At 56.7% G+C, this 18,003-nt stretch overlaps 1 protein-coding gene across 5 annotated transcripts; it reads left to right on the forward strand.

The window, feature by feature from the left end:
* Positions 1-866: 866 nt before the first annotated feature.
* Positions 867-17,427, forward strand: RIPOR1 (RHO family interacting cell polarization regulator 1). Of its 5 annotated transcripts, XM_040498369.1 has the most exons (22): positions 8,429-8,489; positions 9,306-9,432; positions 9,549-9,701; positions 9,874-9,952; positions 10,564-10,587; positions 10,683-10,736; positions 10,870-11,022; positions 11,124-11,187; positions 11,279-11,322; positions 11,400-11,525; positions 11,962-12,110; positions 12,186-12,315; positions 12,399-13,898; positions 13,977-14,098; positions 14,972-15,104; positions 15,360-15,495; positions 15,604-15,765; positions 16,032-16,190; positions 16,321-16,517; positions 16,608-16,691; positions 16,805-16,895; positions 17,037-17,250. In XM_040498369.1, the coding sequence occupies exons 1-22, from the start codon at positions 8,471-8,473 to the stop codon at positions 17,132-17,134; spliced, it is 3,804 nt and encodes a 1,267-aa protein (XP_040354303.1). In that variant the 5' UTR covers positions 8,429-8,470; the 3' UTR covers positions 17,135-17,250. The 5 variants fall into 5 exon arrangements, with proteins under 5 accessions (XP_040354304.1, XP_040354301.1, XP_040354300.1 ...); XM_040498370.1 differs by lacking the exons at positions 8,429-8,489; positions 16,805-16,895 and adding an exon at positions 867-958 and having other exon boundaries at positions 17,037-17,427; XM_040498367.1 differs by lacking the exon at positions 16,805-16,895 and having other exon boundaries at positions 8,425-8,489; positions 13,980-14,098; positions 17,037-17,427.
* Positions 17,428-18,003: the final 576 nt, after the last annotated feature.

Here is an 18,003-nt window from a genome sequence, read left to right on the forward strand (position 1 = left end):
TTGGAAGAGCTGGTGAGGGAGGGGACGTCTGTGTCCCTGAGGGCCTCTACCCCCTACCACTAATTCTGGGTTTTTAAGACCAACCCTGTGGGTGCAGATAGTAAAAAACCTCTCAAAGTCCCTCAACCTGCTCCCGGGTATGTCTGTGCTCCCTCTAAAGGTAAAGGACTACGGGGTGAAACCCTTCCGGTACGGGCCCAGAGCTCTCAGCTCCACCTCAACCCACTGGAGGGGAGAGTCAGTATTCCAGTCCCCTATTGGGAAGGACTGGCTCTAGCCCCCTTTGGCCAGCATGTGCCCCAAGCCCAGGTACCCAGACCCTCCCGCACTCTGTGAGCAAGGCCTGAGGCTCCCCAGAGCTAGTAACCAGTGAGTAGTGAATGCGAGGCCAGGTATCTAATGGCTAGGCTTCAGGACCCCTTGTTCCCGTCCCCGAAACTGGCCCTGATTCTTTCCTCCAACCAACCCAACCCAGCAGTGGCTGCTCCGGGACGGTCATAGATAGGAGGGCCTGAAAGATCTCTGGAGACCACAGATTCTGAGAAGGGGGATAGGCAAGCGGGGCTCTCCGGCGCACCCTGCTTTGGGATTTGCGTGGGAAGGAATGGGACTGGCTTTGCAAGCAGCTGCCCAATTCCCGCGAATCCCGAGCGCTAAGAACTCCCACCGCCCTAGCGTCGTCCAGGGCCCCGCCTCCCCGCAAGCTGGTGGACCCCGCGGGCCACTGGCCTGCCCCGTTACCCGAGAGGGCGGAGCGAGCCGTGGGCGCCTCCCTGGGTCCCGGAGCCTCCCGAGCGCAGTGGGTGGGGCCCAGCGGGCGGGGGAGGAGCGGGGTGACTGGGCGGCGGGCGACTGGCGGAGGGAGGGGCGGACGCCGGCGGCGGGGACAGCGGCAGCTGCGGCGCGACCAGGCCGGGCAGGGACGAGCGCACGGAGAGCGCGAGGTCCGCGCAGCCCAGTGCAGCCATGTGAGTGTCACCGCCGTTTCGGGGGACCGCGGGCCAGGCGGGGGTCGGATGCGGCGGTTCGGTTGCCTCCGCATCGGTCCCGGATCTGCTGCCCCGGCTGCGGCCCGGTCCCACGTCGCCCCATCCCCCGGACCCGGGCCGCGCGGTATCGTTCCTCCCCTCCCCCCGGGCGCGGAGGACGCCCACAAAAGCCGCCGCCTTTGGGCCTGACGCGCGCCGCGCTGCCTTCTTCCCTCCCAAGGCAAGGCCCAGGCGGCCCTTGCCCCGGGGCTCTAGGGTGGGCCGGGCCTGAGGGCGGGCCCAAGACGCCTGTCTGGGCGCTGGCAAGGGCGCTCTCCGGGAGCCCCCGCTGTCCTCGCTGGGTGCGGGGAGGGGAAAGGATGAGCTGGGAATGGAGAGGGGGCGACGAGGCTTGCAGGCTAGCCTCGGAGATGAGCTAATCTTCCCTGGACACATCGGCCGGCCTAAGCGGATTTGGGGCTCGGCCCGAGGTGGCCGATCCTGGCCTGTGGCCGGGCTCTTTGCCCAAGCGGCTGAAGCTGATCGCCTTGGCCGGGTGGGGGAACAGACCCTGTCCCTGGGAATGGGAGGCTGATGCATGGTCTCTGCAAGCAGCCAGGCTTGGGCACCCTGAAGAACTGTTTGGGGGAAGGAGCTGCCTACCAAGGCTAGGGATCTGGCTGTCTGCCCTCAGCACCCCCTGTCCTCCTCTCCCTGTTGAGGCCTCAGTCCAGCCAGTTCTACTGGATTGATCCTAATTCAGGTCCAGACTGGCTGGCGGAGCACCTACTGTGTGCAGTCTAAATATAACAAACATAACAATAAAGTTTCTCCTGTCACCATCTGTGGGACCTCACCCCGGGCCTGCAGCATTCAGCACCAGCACAGCTTTCTGAGGAGGGTTATGACAATCTGGCAGAGGCTGAAAAAGAGGCCCAGAGAGGTTAAGTAGTATTCTCAAGGTCACACAGCTGGTTTAGGGAGAAATGGGAACTAGACCCAGACCTCAAATCTTGCCATTGCACTACCACCTTTGTGGCACGGAAGGGGTGTGGAAAATAATTAGAAAGTGAAGTACAAAATACTCCAGTGGGACAAGGAGGCTTGGCTTAGCTTCCACTTCCACCCACCCGTTCTGGGTCCTGGCCAGAGATAGAGGCCTGGATTTAAGTGAGGGTGAGGAGAGCATGCAGGGGGCCAGGCTGGGTCCACCCTGGGTGGAAAGGCAGGTGAAGAGGGCGCGGCTCAGTCAACCCCTGCCTCTCACTGCAGCTAGGCTCGAGACTCCCGACCCTTCCAGGCCCGGCCCAGGGGAAGCCACTCAGCTTCCAGCACGCCGCCAGCCAGCCTCCAGCCAGGGAATGTGACCAGCTGACCAGGGAGGGGGCCGGCAGGAAGTGAAGCCACCGGGAGTCTCTGCTTGGTTCCGGGGTGGGGGGTCCCAGGCCACGCGCACACCCCTCCCTCCGGCTCCGGCAGCTGCGGCATGACGTCAGCAGCCGGGTTTGGTGGCAGTTGCTGTGGAGACAGGGACAGGTTCAGTAGGGACCCCATTCTCCTTGCAGCCTCCCCTTGCCTGGGCTATTTTTAGTGTCTGTTTACCTCTGTCTGGGGCAGCCCTGCTCCTGGGCGGGGCTAGATTGGGGACTCCTGGCTAAGCTGCTGGACCCTCCTGGCCTACCACTGAGCTGGGCAGTGCAGGTGGTGGGACCTCCTGTCCCACACAAGTGCAGCACTTTTGGCATGTAGAGGGTTTTGGGGGCGAAGGAATCTGGGGCCATGCAGGCAGTCAGGGTTCCATTCCTTGCTGCCTGATGCTGGCTGTGCTGCTGGCCCCATAATCTTTGGGACCTGAGATCTTTCCCACGTCCAGAACAGGCTTCAGGGCTGGTATGAGGCCAGCTTCCCCCCAACAGTTAAGGTGGGCCCTCTCCTTAGCTCAGAGGAGCTCAGCAATTTTTCTTTTCTCCCCTGCAGCAGGGAAGACCCTGCCTCCACCCCCCTGAAATGGTCACTCAGACAGATATTCTGATGGTCATTTTGGCAAGAGTGTGGACCAACAATTACACATTGGTGGGACTAGGGAGTTGGTAGCAGCAGAGCCCTAGTGAGAGAGAGAAAGAAAAGTGTTGGGACAGTTAGCCTACTCTGAGTCTAGTCTACCCACTCAGTCCCAAAACCCCAGGGGTCCTCACCCTACCCTATGCTCAGGGAGCAGAGCTCTACTTGGTGATATAATCATAAAGTGGGGGAAGGACAAAGAAAATTATAAATGGAGTAGGGGAGTTAGGGTGGGCACAGACTTGAAATCTACCCCTCCAACAGCCCAGGATCTGCTCTTCCTGTGTCCCGGCAGCCCAGTTCACTCAGCTCCGAACTCATATGCAGCCCCCTCCCTCATCTCTCTGGTGCGGGGCCCAGAGGGCACAGCAGTGAACCCAGCAAACAGGCCCCTGCTCTCAGAGTTCACAGTCTGGTTGGAAGACAGATGCTAAAGGAGAACTGACAACTGAACTATGTGGCCTCCAGGATCAGAGGAAGGAAGCTATGAGGCGCCTAAAAAGGAGGAACCAACCCAGGGCAGGAGGAGGAAGAACCCGTAGGGTAAAACTTGAAAAAGGAGAGGGAATTGGTAAGGCTGACAGTATGGGAAGAGGGTATAGGAGCAATGGAGGCTGCTGCTGAAAGGCTGAAGAGCCTTGTAGGTATCGAGAGAGGATCAGGGGCACCTGGGTGGCTCAGTTTGTTGAGCGTCTGAGCTCAGGTCATGATCTCATGGTTCGTGGGTTCGAGCTCCTTGTCACGCTGCCTGCTGACAGTGTGGAGCCTGCTTGGGATTCTCTCTCTCCCTCTCTCTCTGTCCCTCCCCTGCTCATGTGCGCTCTCTCTCTCTCTCTCTCTCTCTCTCTCAAAAATAAGTAAACATTAACAAAATTAACTATAGTAATAAAAAGAAAATTTTAGAAAAAAGAGAAAGGGTCACAGTAGCTGGAACAGAAAGACCATGAGAGAAGAAGGGGACTGAGTAGATCAGTGGTAGAAGGCATATGAGGGAAGGGACAGAGCCTTGGGGTCATGTCAGAGAGCCTACACTTTATCCCTGGAATAGGGGGTCACCCATGGATGTTTTGCAAGAGGCAAAAGAGAGTCCTATGGTTGGACTGCCTGGATTTGAATCCTGACTCTACCACTTACCAGCTGTGTAATCTTGGGCACATTAATAATTGTTAACAACAACAGTTAATATTTGTTTTGTGTTTGTAATGTGGCAGTGTGTCCACTGGAACTTCCCTACCCCACATACAATTTTCACTTGCCCAGATGCTCCCTACAAGTGCCTAGAAAGAGAAGTATCTCATTTCATCTTCCCAGCAGTCCTGTGAGGCAGTTGTTGTTGTTGTTGTTGTTGTTAGGTTTAACAGAGGGGTATCTGAAGCCCAAAAAGGTTAAGAAATGCCTTGCCCAAGGTCACAGAGCTAGTTAGCCTCACGTTTCTCATCTGTGAGATGGGGCTAATAGGATTGACCCTATAAGGTTGTTACCAGAATTAAATGAGATGATGTTTGTTAATTAAGCACAGTGCTTGGCCTATAGAAAGCACTTGACAAATCACAGTTTTTGGCATTGTCAGATGACTGGAATTTTAAGAAGAGCAATGTTGTTATTGGATAAAGAATGGGAGGGGGGTGTGCACCAGACTGGCTCAGTCGGTAGAGCACGAGACTCTTGCTTACTTACAAAAAAAAAAAAAAAAAAAAAAAAGTAGGCAATCATGTAAAATAATGCTGGATACCCATAAACAAACAAACAAACAAACCAAAATAATAGATCATTGTGGATTACAGTGGAGACAGGGAGCTGATTGGGAAGCTCCACTAGGGTTCTAGCTGAGAGTTGGTGACTGTTTGGACCCAATTTCTAGCTATGGGGATGGAGGTGAGGGGACAGATTCCAGAGTGTGTGGCTGAGTGGAGAGAGGTTGACTGGGAAGAGTCAAGTTTGAGAAGGAAATTGGTGAATCCAGCTTGAGGACTTCAAATTCAGCACACCCCTAATAGCCCACTCTGCATTGTTGCTTAGCTTCTGGGGAGGCAACAAGCAGGCAGTTGGATATATAGGCCTGGTGCTCAGAAGAGCTGTTTGGGTGAGGAAGAGATAAGGAAGCTGGCAACATTTGGAGGGCATTGAGGTGTGGGAGATGTACCCAGCCCAAGAGTGAGGAGGATGAGGCCAATTCCGGGATGATGAGAAAGATGAGATCTTCTGTGGGAAAGTAGGATGTACAGCCAGAGAGATAGGTGGAAAACCGGGAGCATGTTGTTGCCTCTTGAAATTCAAGGAAAGAAAGGGCTCAAAGAAGAGAAAGAGAGCCACAAAGTGAAAAGCTTTACTGAGATCAAGCACGAGAAGGACTAAACCTTGGACACTGGATTCAGCAACAGGGAGGTCACTGGTGACCTTGTCCAGACCAGTCAGGGGAGTGGTGGGTGTGGAAGGTAGCCCAGGGTGGTAGAGGACTGCGTAGTTGTGGAGAGGAAATCAAGGTAGACATCTGTCTCTTCGAGAAATTTGATTATGAAAGGGCCAAATGGAGCGATGGATGGGGTCACTGGGAAGAGAAATGGGGTCCACAGAGGAATAATTTCTTGTTGGCGTTTTTTTTAAATTTTTTTTTTTAATGCGTATTTATGTTTGAGAGAGACAGACAGAGTGTGAGCGGGGGAGGGGCAGAGAGAAAGGGAGACAGAATCTGAAGCAGGCTCCAGGCTCTGAGCAAGCTGTCAGCACAGAGCCTGACGCAGCGCTCCAACTCACAAACTGCGAGATCATGACCTGAGCCGAAGTGGGACGCTTAACCGACTGAGCCACCCAGGCGCCCCTCTTGTTGGAGTTATTAAAGCCAACTTTCCGGGGCACCTGGGTGGCTCAGTCGGTTAAGCGGCCGACTTCGGCTCAGGTCATGATCTCTCGGTCCATGAGTTCGAGCCCCGTGTCGGGCTCTGTGCTGACAGCTCGGAGCCTGGAGCCTGTTTCAGATTCTGGGTCTCCCTCTCTCTGACCCTCCCCTGTTCATGCTCTGTATCTGTCTCAAAAATAAATAAAATGTTAAAAAAAAATTAAAAAAAAAATAAAGCCAACTTTATATTAAAAATATCTACAGAGAGGGTGAGCGTCCAAAGTGTACAGCTCAATCCATTTTCACAAGGGAACATACACCCATCTAGGACCAGGAAATAGAACCCAGATGAGGAAATATGGAACATTACCAGCCCCCTGGAAACCTTCTTGTGTCCCCTTCCAGTAACTACTCCCAAAGGGTAACTAGTATTCTGACTTCTATCACCATAGATGAGTTTTGCCTGTTTTTGAACTTCACATCAAGGGAACCATACATAGGTCCTCTCTTGTGGTATTGCTTCTTTTTTATGTCTGTAGGATTCATCCATATTTTTGTGTGCAGATGTATACTGTTCGTTCTTTTTGCTGTATAGCATTCCATTATCTACTGATGGGCATTTGGGTAGTTTCCAGGGTTGTTTTAGTTTTTTATAGGCGAGTGACTTGAACTTGTTTAAGGCTTGCGGAGGAAGTCTGAAACACTCATTGTCTATGAGAAGGAAGAAAGATGAGTAGGGCCACACGTGAGGATTTCCTGGGTGGGAAATGAGAACCTGGCTGAGGTTGAGAGAATTTCTCTGTGGTTCCAGCTCAGCTGCTGTGCAAAGACCTCTGGCGGCTCCTGCCATTGTGTGCAGGTGTAGAGAAGGCAGGGCATTGGGTCGCCCAGGGTTGTTTTCTGCCGGGTAGGAGAGAAGCACAGAGTGCTAGGCATATTAGCAGCAGGTGAGCTATGGAGTGTGGTGCCTGTGGATCTAGGCTGGGGAGAAGGATGTGCAGGAGAGAGAAGGATGTGCAGGGGAGAGAAGGATGTGCAGGGAAGAGAAGGTGGGAGGGAGCTGGCAGAGAGAAAGGAAGCCAATTGTGAGCTCTGTGCAGGATGGTGTCTGTGAAATTCCGGGCTGTATCTCCAGTGACTGGCACATGTTTGGCACAGAGTTGCCACTCAGTGAATAGTTGAATAAATGAGCTGAGGTTTCAAGAGGTCTCAGGTAGAAGACAGTGTAGGTGGGGGTGATGCAGAGAGCCTTAAGGTTGGCATCATTGTGGTTGCAATTTAGGAAAGGGGCACTCCCGGGGCGGGGGGCGGGGGGGGGGGGGGAGGTCAGTGTGGGGCGTGCAGACTGGGACGGGAGCAGAAAGGTCAGTGTGGGGCGTGCAATCCACAGGAATACATAGTTGCTAGTGTAGGGTGCAGAGCACCTGGTCTTCAAGGAGAGAGAGGAGGATAGCACATTTCAAACTGGGGTCCTTGGGTATCTTGCATCTGATTCTATAGGGGGGTGGTGGGCTTGTTGGAAATGCTGACCCCTGGGCCCACTCCAGCCTCTTGGGGAGAAAATAAGCAGAACTGAGCAAAAAGGAGCAGGAGTATTTATGGGTTAAGGGAGCACCCAGCCCTTCCAATGCCCACTGGAGTTTGGGCATGATAGCCTCTATTCAGGCTGGAGGTGGATGAGGGAAACTCAAGGAAAAAATACTCAGGGTGGGAAAGGGCCAACACCAAGGGGATTCAGCCGTGTGAGCCGGTGGCCAGAAGGATGGGGGCCTCGCCGTAGGATGCAGCTTCTACCAGAGAGGTAGCCCTGGCTGTGCACTGGGACCTGATTCTCTTCCCTAGGGCCTGAGGGTGGGGAGGATGTGCCTAGAATGAGCACCTCCTCTGTGGATGGGGTAGTCCATGGGCTATGGGACTCTGAACCCAGTTCCTTCTCTGCTTCCTTCTTGGGGCAGCAACACATAATATGAGCTTGGTCCAGTCTCACACTTTTAGCCTCTTTCTCTTCCCAGCTTCCCAGACCCCTCATGCTCAGTGCCTGACTCTGCCCTCTATTGGCACAGGCCATCCACTCGGCACCCACAGTCCTTCCTTCTACTCCCTCAGCCCCACTTTCCAGTCTGCATACTCAGAACCCCAACTCCCAGCCTTGTGTGTGCTCAGCCCTCTAATACCCCTCAACAGCCACTCTACGAGCCCCTTATTCTAACTGCATCCAATCCAGCCTCCACTCAGGGTCTTCATTCTGTTTATCCCTCCTTATTCACCGCCGGGCTCAATTCCCTTTACCCAAACTCCGAACCCCACCTGAGAAGACCCACTTCAGTCTCCTCCCCGAAGGGAGCCCCCAATACCCCTCCCAGAGGCCGCTCAGTCTGAGCGGTGCCCCCGCCCCGTGGTCCAGCCGGTCCCGCCCATCCCGGCGGGCTGAGTCAGGCGGCAGGAACTGGGCGGGGGGCGGCGCTGGGAGGAGCTGAAGCCCGAGCCAGAGTCGCTGGGAGCAAGCGCGGAGCCCAGCTCGACCAGCACCTAGTGGCCCTGGGCCTGTGGGGACGTAGGGGTGGGAGGGCAAACGCAGGGGGTGGGGAGCTGTCCTGGATCTACCATGAGTGCCAAGAAGAGAGGTAGGACCCGGCCTGAGGCTGCGATGGCTGCGAGGCTGGCCCCAGGGGGTGCGGGCTGGACTCTGGGGGACAGGGGCACGTGTTTCGCCGGATCTGGGTGGGGGTCTGCGGAGTATCCCTTCCCGCTAAGGGCGCGGGCGAAGGAGTCCATCTATGACTAAGTTTCCAGGCCTGAGCCGCAGGAAAGTGGAGGAGGCAGGGCACTTCTTGGCGCTGCCCCCGACTCTGGGAATCCCCACGCTGCTGGGCTCTGGCATCCCCGGTGGGCGCTGGAGGGAAGCAGTTTACACGGGGCGGAGGGTCGCGGGAGCCAACCCCGGGCCTGCCGGGCCTGTTGGGCAGCTCCGCTGGGCTCAGAGCGTTCACCTCGCCAGGTGACCTCCCGCAGCTTCGCGGGGTTGGAGCGCGGGAGCTCCTGGTCACTGTTGCGGGGATAGGGGGTGAGGTCAGGGGCAGGGCTGGGGAGCCCGCCCCGCCCCCGGGTAAACAAGCGCTTCCGCACATTCTTCATGCGCCCCGCCCCTTTCCTGCCCCTTCCCAGCCAGGGGCGGGGGAGGGGGGTCCCCGCGCGACCCCCCTTCCTGCCCCGAGACAGGCGGAGCCTGCACCTCTGCAGGAAGTGGGGGCCGAGCCCAGGCCACGCTGAGTCCGAGGCCGAGTCGCCCGGCCGCCCTGTCATTAGTGCTGGGGCCGGCAGGGTTGTCGGACTCCCGGCGTCAGGCGGTATCCGGCTGGACTAAGATACAGAGGCTGGGCCTCCGGAGGGGGCTTCAAAAGCCTGACTGGCGCTGGACACCCGCCCTCGCCACCCCCCAGGGAGCCCCGCGCGGACTCATTCCATGATGTCCCTGTCGGTGCGGCCGCAGCGCCGCCTGCTCAGCGCCCGGGTCAATAGGAGCCAGTCCTTCGCAGGCGTCCTCGGCAGCCAGGAGCGGGGCCCCAGGTATGCAGCAGAGCGGGGCTAATGGGGTCAAGCGAGTGTGACGGGGCTGGAGCTGGGTGTGCAGTGAGGGATTGGGGATCCTTCTCGTACCTTTCTGAGTGTGGCCTCTTCTCCAGGAGCTTCCCGGCCTTCAGTCCCCCGGGGCCCCCACGGAAGCCCCCAGCGCTCTCCCGAGTGTCCAGGATGTTTTCCGTGGCGCACCCAGCCCCTAAGGTCCCACAGCCTGAGCGGCTGGACCTGGTGTACACTGCGCTCAAGCAGGGCCTGACGTAAGGAACGCCTCCCAATGCCTTATCCCAGGACTCCTCCCTAAGCCCTCATCCCCTTCCTGCTAGTAGGAACCTTCCCCAGTCTCCTATCTTCTTTCCACTGCTTGCTTGTACCCCGGGCAGCTGGAGGCTGGAAAGGTAAGCTAATTCTTGTAGTCACTCCTTTCCCCAGGGCCTATTTGGAAGTGCACCAGCAAGAACAGGAGAAACTCCAGGGACAGATTAGGGAGTCCAAGAGGAATTCCCGGCTGGTAAGTAAAGGGTTGACAAGGATGCCCTGGATTTAGCCCAGTTGTGACTAGAATACAGGATATCAGGAAAGGCTGGGCAGGTTTCTAGCCCCACCTTCCCCAGGTTTTGTACGCTTTCTGTCTGGGACCCAGTATCTGCCCATTGGAGCTTTCAGTGGGGCAGGTCAGACCCCCACAGACGTGATGACAGGAAACTATATTGTAGTAACTCTGATAGAGAGTCATGGTTCTTCTCTGGAAACAGGCCAGGGCTTCCCAGAGCAGGAAACGCTTCTGCTGGGTCTTGAAGAATAGGAGTTCCCTGGTAGAGGGAACCTCTTCCTAGGGGTTGCAGGAAAGGGAGTGGGCCCGGGGAAGGGATCCCAGGGAAAGAGATGGGGGGATGCGTATGGGAGGGGTCTTGAGGACCAGACCCTATGTCACTAACATGCACCTAAGGCCAGGCATGAGGGAAGATGGGTCAGTCCATACTTTGACTGGAGTGGCTGTGGCCTGAGGTATGAGGGGGAGGAAGGCTGTGAAAGAGGAGTTAGATGGGCCTGGGTAGACATGTGCCCCTGCTGGAATACTTCCCATGCCTCCTAAGTGTCCCCTCTCATCTTCCCCTGCAGGGCTTTCTGTATGACTTGGACAAGGTAAGTGTGTAGGGAATGGTGATGGAAGAGTTTGGCTCATTGGGGAGGGTAAGGGCTTGGGGCCTCCGGCCCCTCCTGACATACCTCTCCCTCAGCAAGTCAAGTCCATTGAACGCTTCCTGCGACGGTTGGAGTTCCATGCCAGCAAGGTATATGTGCAGCATGCACATGTGTGCAGTGTGCACACAAGGCGGGTGGGAGATAGGGGGATGCTAGGTCCTGGGTGAGCAACCCCAGTAGTGAGTTTCAATTCCCCCAATATCACCCCACTCACTTGCCCAGATTGATGAGCTATATGAAGCATACTGTGTCCAGCGGCGTCTCCGGGATGGCGCCTACAACATGATCCGTGCCTACAGCACTGGGTCTCCAGGGAGCCGAGAGGCCCGGGACAGCCTGGCAGAAGCTACTCGAGGGCATCGCGAGTACACAGAGGTGAGGGATGGGTGTCCAGAAGGCAGAGGCACAGGGTATAGCAGAGCTGGTGAGAGAGGACTGGTTCTTGATCCGCTCTTGTCCCTGCCCACCCCTCCCAGAGCATGTGTCTGCTGGAGAGTGAGCTGGAAGCACAGCTGGGCGAGTTCCATCTCCGGATGAAAGGTACTAAGTGATGGGGACAGACTGGTGCTAGGGAGAGGGGATTGTGTGCCTGAGACCCCTCATCATGGCTCATCTCCTCCTCTACTCCTAGGGCTGGCTGGCTTCGCCAGGCTGTGTGTGGGGGATCAGTATGAGGTATGAGAACGGCAAGGAAGGGCTGGAATGAGAGGGTCACAACACCAGGGGCTGCCTCATCTTGCCTGTTCACCTAGATCTGCATGAAATATGGGCGTCAACGCTGGAAACTACGGGGCCGGATTGAGGGTAGCGGAAAGCAGGTGTGGGACAGCGAGGAAACCGTCTTTCTTCCTCTGCTCACGGAATTCCTGTCTATCAAGGTGATGCGTCTGCCCAGGACCACAGGTCAAATGATCCTGTGACTCCTTGACTCGTGAACTCCTCATGACCCTAAGACCCTTACCCTGTAACTCCCAGCTGGCTTCATGGCTCTGTGAATATGTAATCCCCATGTCCTTCATAACTCTGTGATTTTCTTATGATCTTTTAATCTTGTAAATATTTGACTCCCTAAACCCTCATGAGACTGTGACCCCCATGGCTACAGTGACCTTAGACCTCTGTAATCCACATGCTCCCAGGATGCTTCAATCCTCCATGGCCTCATCACTCAGAGAATTCCAATCCCTGCAACCTTGTCATAGCCCTATGACCCTGTGACTGTCACATAACGTCTATGCATATTCAGACCTCTGATCTCCCACAACCTCATGATCCCTATACCCTTATGACCTTATGATGCATTCTTGGCTACAGGTGACAGAACTGAAGGGTCTGGCCAACCATGTGGTTGTAGGCAGTGTCTCCTGCGAGACCAAGGACCTGTTTGCTGCCCTGCCCCAAGTTGTGGCTGTGGACATCAATGACCTCGGCACCATCAAGCTCAGCCTGGAAGTCACATGGAGGTTGGTGTTGTTGAGTGGCTTGGGGACAGGACCAAGGGGCCTGTGGCACCTGCTAAAAGCCTCTTACCTCCCCAGCCCTTTCGACAAGGATGACCAGCCCTCAACTGCTTCCACTGTCAACAAGGCCTCCACAGTCACCAAGCGCTTCTCCACCTATAGCCAGAGCCCACCAGACACGCCCTCACTTCGGGAACAGGCCTTTTATGTGAGTCACAGGCCAGGCTTAGGCCCCACCATCCTCCAGCGGCTCCCTGGGGTGGTCCTGAAGTGCCCTTTCTTCTCTCCCAGAATATGCTGAGGCGGCAGGAGGAGCTGGAAAATGGGACGGCATGGTCCTTGTCATCCGAATCTTCAGACGACTCATCCAGCCCCCAGCTTTCAGGCATTGCCCGCCACTCTTCAGCTCCCAGGCCTCTGGTGCAGCAACCTGAACCTCTGCCCATTCAAGTCGCCTTCCGTAGGCCTGAGACCCCCACCTCTGCACCTGTGGATGAAGAGGGGATCATGGCCCCAGCCCTGGCCAATGGCCATGCCCCCTATAGCCGGACTCTGAGCCACATCAGTGAGGCCAGTGTGGATGCTGCCTTGGCTGAGGCTTCTGTGGAGGCTCTGGGCCTAGAATGCTTAGCTCAGGGACCTAGCCTGCCTGCACACCTAGATCCCACCCATGGGGAGCAACCTGGTCCTGTCCCTCCTGCTGTGGACCCTTGCCATTCTGCCACAAGCCTTACCCTCAGTACAACAGGCCCCACCCACATATCTACAGACCCTGCTTTGTCTGCACACCTAGATTTGGTTCACAAGATCACAGACTCTAGCTCTTCTGAACTGCCAGGCCCTACCCACACCATCAGAGGATCTACCTATAATGACATCAGCCTTACCCAAAGTGCTCCAAGCCTCACTCATACTACCACAGCTTCTACCCACAAGCCCATGGTCTCTACCCTCACCACTACAAGCCCTGCTCCCAGTGCCACAGCCCCAGTCCAGACCACCACAAGTCCCACCCACAAGCCAATGCTTTGCACCCTCACTACTGAAGGTCCTACCCCCAATACTACAGGCCCAGTCCAGACCACCACAAGCCCCATCCACACTACAACAAGCCCTACCCATACCACTGCAAGCCTCACCCAAACCACTATAAGCCCCACCCACACTACTGCAAGCCCCACCCATGCCACTACAAGCCCCACCCATGCAAGTACAAGCCCTGCTCACAAAGCCAGGATGTCAACTCACACCACTACAAGTCCTACCCCCAAGGCTAAGGACCCAGTCCAGACCACTAGGAGCCCCACCCATCCTGTCACAAGCCCCACCCTTATAACTGTAAGCTCTTCCACTTTTCTAGACCATGCCATGCTTCCCAGCTCCTCTGCAAAGGCAGACCCTACCCTCCCAGGCACCAACACCCAGTCTTGTAGCTACCCATTTTCCACTCCTTGCACTCAGGCAGACCCCGTAGCCCCCAGCACCTCCTACCCAAGTCCTGCCTGTTCCAGTTGCGAACCCCTCACAAGTCCATCCCCAGATTCCCCAGAACCGGACCTTCAGAATCCAAGTCCCCCTCTCTCACCCGTAGCCCCTGTGGCCCAGCATTTAGACCTTAGCCTGGCTGTGGCCACTCAGGCCCCAGTTCCAGGAGCAGCTGGAGGGGCTGGGGATAGGAGGCTGGAAGAGGCACTAGGGGCCCTAATGGCTGCCCTGGATGACTATCGTGGCCAGTTCCCTGAGCTGCAGGGCCTAGAGCAGGAGGTGACCCGGCTGGAGAGTCTGCTCATGGTAAGGAGGGCCAGGTGGGCTGCAGCAGGAGGGCAGCAAAGCAGTGGGCAGTAGCACTGACTCCCTTCCCAACCCCAGCAGAAACAAGGCCTCACTCGCAGCCGGGCCTCCAGCCTTAGTATCACTGTGGAGCATGCCCTGGAGAGCTTCAGCTTCCTCAATGAGGATGAAGATGAAGACATCGATAGTCCTGGAGACAGGTGAGGGGGAAGAGGTGAGGGGAGTGCCAAGTGAAGGGGAAAGGCCAGAAAGGGGAACAGGTGAGGTGGAGCCAGGTAGAGCACACAAGGAGAGTGGCAAGACTGGAGGTGGCAGGAGGGGATACACTTGCCAGCAGGTGCATCTGTGTTTGACACCCCCACCCCTCACCCCATGTAGTCCTCATGTGTCCCTGATGCCTGTTTCCAACCCCATCTGTATCCCCAGTGCTTCTGACCTCCCTCCTTCTGGTCCGGGCAATGCCTGCCTCTCCTGCTGGTCCCCATCAGCTTGTGATCCTCCAGCTCCTCCTCTTTCCCTTGGACTCACCTTGGACCTACCCTATGAACAAGCCCTTTCGGTGCCTCTCCATGCACCCTGGGTCCCCCAGCACCAACCCCCTCTGTCTCAACCCAGGTTTTCCCCGAGAACCCAGCCCCTTGGCTTTCTGTCCCAGAGTGGCCTTTGCCAATTCCTGGTTAAGAGTCATGCCTGGCCTGGCCTCTCTCTGCTGCTGCCCAGGTTAGGGCCCTGTGCCCTGAACCCTTTGGGCCACAACCCCTTGGAGTCCACATTACATAGACCATCCCGCCTGCAACCCTACTCCCAGCCATCCCAACCCCGGTGGCCCTGGTGGTCCCAGAAGTTGTAGCTGGAGGTGGGAAAAGACAGACGAACCCTGGAGACCCCCACTAACACCTGCTGGTCGTAGTCTCTTCCTCCTTCTGGAAGTCCTCCGTGAACTTACCCATTGTCTGTTGTCTGTGTATCGTCTGCTCTTCCATTCTGGGGGGGGGGGGGACCTTAATAAAAATAAACTGTTGACCACATGGTGATGTGTGCTCCTGGGGTGGATGACCCCCTTTTTCTCTCAGGCCCCCAAACAGCCTGGAGCCTGGGGCTGAGGACAGCCTCGACTTACCCAGTGCCCGCCCCCTCAGCACGGAGTGTCCAGCTCTGGACGCTGCCTTGGTCCAGCACCTGTACCACTGCAGCCGCCTCCTGCTGGTGAGGCTAGTGGTATTCTCCACACCCTCCTTTTGTAACCCCCTACCCCAGGGAGCCCTGCACTTCAATACTGACCCTCCATGCCTCCTCTGACTTCCACTCCCCACTGCCCCAGGGCTCTAGCATTTGGCTCTTGCTGAGGTGGAACACCTCCCATGGCTTCCCCCATCCTCTCCATGCATGCTGGGACTTGTAGTCCCTGGGCTCCACCCTCCCCAAGCTTCATCCTGAGATGAGGCCATCCCTATTCTCCAGAAACTGGGCACATTTGGGCCCCTGCGCTGCCAGGAGGCATGGGCCCTGGAGCGGCTGCTGAGGGAAGCCAGAGTGCTAGAGGCCGTATGTGAGCTTAGCAGACGATGGGAAGTACCTGCCACCTCTGCCCAGGAAGGTAAGGGCTCTGTCTGCCCTGAAGCTCCTCCCTTACCTAGCCCCATCTGCACGCCTGTCTGCCCACCTGCCTGCTCTGTTGCTGATGGTTGTCTGCACCCCCTCGTAGTGGTGCAGTTCTCAGCCTCTCGGCCCAGCTTCCTCACCTTCTGGGACCAGTGCACAGAGGGACTCAGCCCCTTCATCTGCCCCGTAGAGAGAGTGCTCCTCACCTTCTGCAATCAATACAGTGCCCGTCTCTCCCTGCGCCAGCCAGGCCTAGCTGAGGCTGGTGAGTGGGCTGCCTACCTGCCCCCCTTACCTCCTTTGTTGGATCCCTAGTGATGGGATCTCAGGAAAAGCCAGGTCAGCCTACACAGACCTGCTGAGCTGAGCAGTGGGAGGAAATAATGAAGGCTTGTTTCTTTGCATGGAAGGACCCAGAGGGGTAGGGTTTGGATGGGGGGCCCCTGGACCTGAACCTGGGATGGGAGCACTCTTCCCTCTAAGGGCCTGGCTCCACCCAAACCCTGAGGCTTGCAGCACTGCCTCCCACAGTGTGTGTCAAGTTCCTGGAGGATGCCCTGGGGCAGAAGCTGCCCAGGAGGCCCCAGACAGGCCCTGGAGAGCAGTTCACCATCTTCCAGTTCTGGAGTTATGTCGAAGCCTTGGACAGCCCCTCTATGGAGGCCTATGTGACTGAGACCGCCGAGGAGGGTGAGCCAGAGGCCCTGATCACAAAGTGGCCTGACTCTGTGGGTGTGGATGAGAACATGAGTATACAAGACCCTACCCCACAAGGTTCCTTGCCCTGCTACCTTGTCCCAACTCTCCTTTCTTCTTTCAGTGTTACTGGTGCGGAACTTGAATTCAGATGACCAAGCTGTTGTGCTGAAGGCCCTGAGGTTGGCTCCTGAGGGGAGACTGCAAAGGGATGGGCTTCGGGCCCTCAGCTCCCTGCTTGTCCATGGCAACAACAAGGTCATGGCTGCTGTCAGCACCCAGCTCCGGAGCCTGTCACTGGGCCCCGTCTTTAGGGAAAGGGTGAGAGTCAGGCAGGCCCTTCTTGAGGAAAAGGCTTGGGGTCCCAGGCTCCCAGTGTCTGGCTAAGTCTGCCCTCCCACCCTTACCCAGGCCCTACTGTGCTTCCTGGACCAACTCGAGGATGAGGATGTACAGACAAGAGTGGCTGGTTGCCTGGCCCTGGGCTGCATCAAGGTAATGCCTGCCAACCCCTGCACTTCATGCCCCTCCCAGTTCCCCCAGCCCTGGGCTGTGGGCCTTTCCCACCTGCTCCACTGGGCCCACCTCAATGTTCCCTCCCCCGGTAGGCTCCTGAGGGCATTGAGCCCCTGGTGTACCTGTGCCAAACGGACACAGAAGCTGTGAGGGAAGCCGCTCGACAGAGCCTGCAACAGTGTGGTGAGGCTGGGGGATGGGAGATACAGGTCAAGTAGAGTTCCACAACAGTTTGGCTGATGGGAGTAGGAGTGAGTGGAGTCACGGATGGGAGGGCCGAGATGGGGCTAAGATCGCTCCTAACCCCATCCTTACCCATTACAGGGGAAGAGGGACAGTCTGCCCATCGACGGCTGGAGGAATCACTGGACGCCCTGCCCCGCATCTTTGGGCCTGGCAGCATGGCCAGCACAGCATTCTAAATTTCCTACCCACTGGCTTCCGGTGCCCCTTCCTCTCAGTTTCAGGGCTCACCAGGCACTGGCAGGGAGGGTGAGGGCTGGCTCCAGACACCTCTCCCCCACAGATTCCTATCAATGAAAATCTAATATATTCTTCTGTTGCCCTTGGGTTGGTAGAGTCAGTGCCTGAAGTCAAGTGCCTCCCAGCCTCGGCTCAGCACACTTGCCACAAATCAGTGTCCTGCCACATCCCTTGGTTTTATATTTTATTTACAGAGTTTTACAGAAAATAAAAAAGCAAAATGCCTTTCCTACATGGCCTGGCCTGGTGCATTCCTGACCCTCTGCTCCAGCACTCTCTGGCTATGGCCCTTCCTGACCCTGGTCTATCTGCATTCCAACTGTGCTTTGGCCCTAGAAATTCAGGTGGAAGAGAGCCCAGAGACTGAAACTGGGGTTGCAAAACAGCAGAGGAAGAGGGTAGTGGGTATTGTTGAGGAGGTCCAGTCTGGATGCTTGGGGGTGCCCTGGGCCTGGAAGCTATGGGTCCAGGAAGCTATGGGTCCAGGCTGGAGCTGAACTGCGGAGTTGGCCTAGAGAAAGCCCAAAGGTCCCAGTCCTGAAAGTGGCTCCCTAGCAGCTAGCATGAGGTGGCCTGCAGACAGAGGAAGCTGGCAGGATAAGGCACGGTAAGAGCGTGAGCTTTTGGCCAAAAGGGGGCAGCAGAATCCCATCAAGGAACACCAGGCTTCTGGGCCTTCTCTTGGCTTAGGCAGCTTCCTAAGGAGGTGGCTGAGCTGAACCCAAGGAGCTCCTTGGAGGCTGGGTAGTAAGAGAGAGGAGATTCTTGCAGAGGGGAAGAGCTGGGGCCTAGGAGGCAGGAAACTCGG

This window comes from Herpailurus yagouaroundi, unplaced genomic scaffold (assembly GCF_014898765.1).
Source record: "Herpailurus yagouaroundi ecotype Mexico unplaced genomic scaffold, PumYag 190, whole genome shotgun sequence".
In the NCBI taxonomy this organism is placed as follows: Eukaryota; Metazoa; Chordata; class Mammalia; order Carnivora; family Felidae; genus Herpailurus; species Herpailurus yagouaroundi.

Bases quoted from the DNA above. Each gene is read 5' to 3' on its own strand.
- RIPOR1 (XM_040498366.1), top strand. The intron at 16,191-16,320 runs GTGAGCCAGAGG...TTCTTCTTTCAG, and splicing joins GACTGAGACCGCCGAGGAGG to TGTTACTGGTGCGGAACTTG. The intron at 16,518-16,607 runs GTGAGAGTCAGG...ACCCTTACCCAG, and splicing joins GCCCCGTCTTTAGGGAAAGG to GCCCTACTGTGCTTCCTGGA.